The sequence below is a fragment of the Quercus lobata genome, chromosome 12 (genome assembly GCF_001633185.2).
Source record: "Quercus lobata isolate SW786 chromosome 12, ValleyOak3.0 Primary Assembly, whole genome shotgun sequence".
In the NCBI taxonomy this organism is placed as follows: domain Eukaryota; kingdom Viridiplantae; phylum Streptophyta; class Magnoliopsida; order Fagales; family Fagaceae; genus Quercus; species Quercus lobata.
The window spans coordinates 41,372,755-41,374,544 of NC_044915.1; the positions used below are offsets into that span (position 1 = coordinate 41,372,755).

The 1,790-nt window shown below is 34.4% G+C and overlaps 1 protein-coding gene across 1 annotated transcript; it reads left to right on the top strand.

Moving 5' to 3' along the window:
* Positions 1–1,131: 1,131 nt before the first annotated feature.
* Positions 1,132–1,566, top strand: LOC115970659 (RING-H2 finger protein ATL47-like). The gene has a single exon (XM_031090252.1). The coding sequence runs from the start codon at positions 1,132–1,134 to the stop codon at positions 1,564–1,566; it is 435 nt and encodes a 144-aa protein (XP_030946112.1).
* The last annotated feature ends 224 nt before the right edge of the window (positions 1,567–1,790 follow it).

Genomic DNA, 1,790 nt, shown 5'->3' on the forward strand with positions numbered 1-1,790 from the left:
AAAAAATAAAAAATAGTGAAATAGGTGCAACACATAGCCACGTAGGACAAGACAAAAGTTACTTATAAGAATAGTAAAATTGGTGAAAAGCTTACATGGTTTGGTGTTTGAGAACTTTTTTTTCCTTTCTTTTTCCTATTTTAGAGTCACTTTCAACCAAGTAGAAGTCAAATTTTTTTTTTTTTTCATTTTTTTCCCTCTATGTCAATAAGTAATTACTTTAAACTACTAATACTATAAAATTTTAGGAGTCAGGGGGTGGGTGCCCCCTCTCGCCCCCCTCTGGCTCCACCAGTGTATATATATATATATATATATATATATATATTTTTTTTTTTTTACTTTTTTGAAGAAAGGAAGTTTATGAAGGAGCACATTTCCCACCAGGTCCCCCCAAAGGTGAAGGCTTCCCCATTATATGAATCTGGCTCATCATGAAACTACAAGCCGTAACATTGTTCATAATCATAAAAAATACCTGATCAATTTTGAGGGATCAACGTTGACTAAATTGAATGTAATTCCAAAATATAGAGAACAAATTAATATTTTGGCCATAATAAAATTTGTAGCAGTTATAATATATTTTGTTTAAAAAAGAAAATAAAAGAAGGAATGAAAATCTGTGAGGAAGATAAGATAATTCAAATGCATTTTTAGTTAGGCAGTTTCATATGTGGGAGGATGAAGAAAATAAAAGTAATTTTCTCATGAGTTTTGTATTATTTCTTTATACCGTTTTTAACTAATTGGTATTTACTTTATTTATTTATTTATTTTTTACCGATTACAAACTAATTGGTTTTTAAAAGAAAAGATTATTTTGTTGCTTCTTAGCATAGCAATTCGAGGACTTATGTGAATATTTTTTAGTTCTATACTTGTGCTATGAGCGTATGACATGGTCTTCCTATAAAAAATAAGTGAATAACAATACAAGTGTGAATAAGAAAAAGAAATTATTAGGCAGTTGAATAAACTGAGTTTCGAGTTTGGACCCATAGCTTGAAAGGCTACGAGTTGAGAAAACAAAGTATAAAAGGCATTGAGATGCAAATCACTGAGAAGAAAAACAAAAAGAGAAAGAAATCCAAACCCTCTGTTTCTGTTTCTTGCTCCTGCGCTTATACAATGAATCTCTCCGCAATACCCCCGACCCCTTTCTTTCCTCCCGACTTCAACGAGCCCAACATCCCAATTCCACTAATAGTCCTGCTCCTAGTAGCCATTTTCGCTGTCGTCATTGCCATCGTTTATTATATCTACCGAGAATATTATACCTATCAACCACTAGATGAGCAGCAAGAAATTGATTGTGGAGTTGATCCTCATTTACGTGACAACATGCCTAGCTTCATCTACCATCCTGGCGTCAGTGGCATGGTTCCCTTCGAAGAAAGAAAGTGTGCATGGTGCCAAGAAGAGTTCACTTGTGGAGACCAACTCTCATCCTTACCATCTTGTGGCCATGTGTTCCACTCCGACTGCATAGGTGAGTACATGCTTCGCAGGAATACCTGTCCTGTTTGCCGTCAGCCTATCGCCCTTCCAGAGGTCCAAGATTGAATATTCGTTCCATCATTCTTGATCTTGATCGATTGTCATCATCATTTGGGTTTTTCAGTATGTGAATCTAGTTTGTACATCATGATTAATTTGTAGGATAGCTAGCTAGGTACAACAAATAAATGGCTTGATTTCTTGTAGCTACTTGGAAAAAAAAAAAAACATTTAAATCCACTGTAGTATAGGATTCTTTTTCCACGTCTTTATAAGAAATTGTTTCTGTT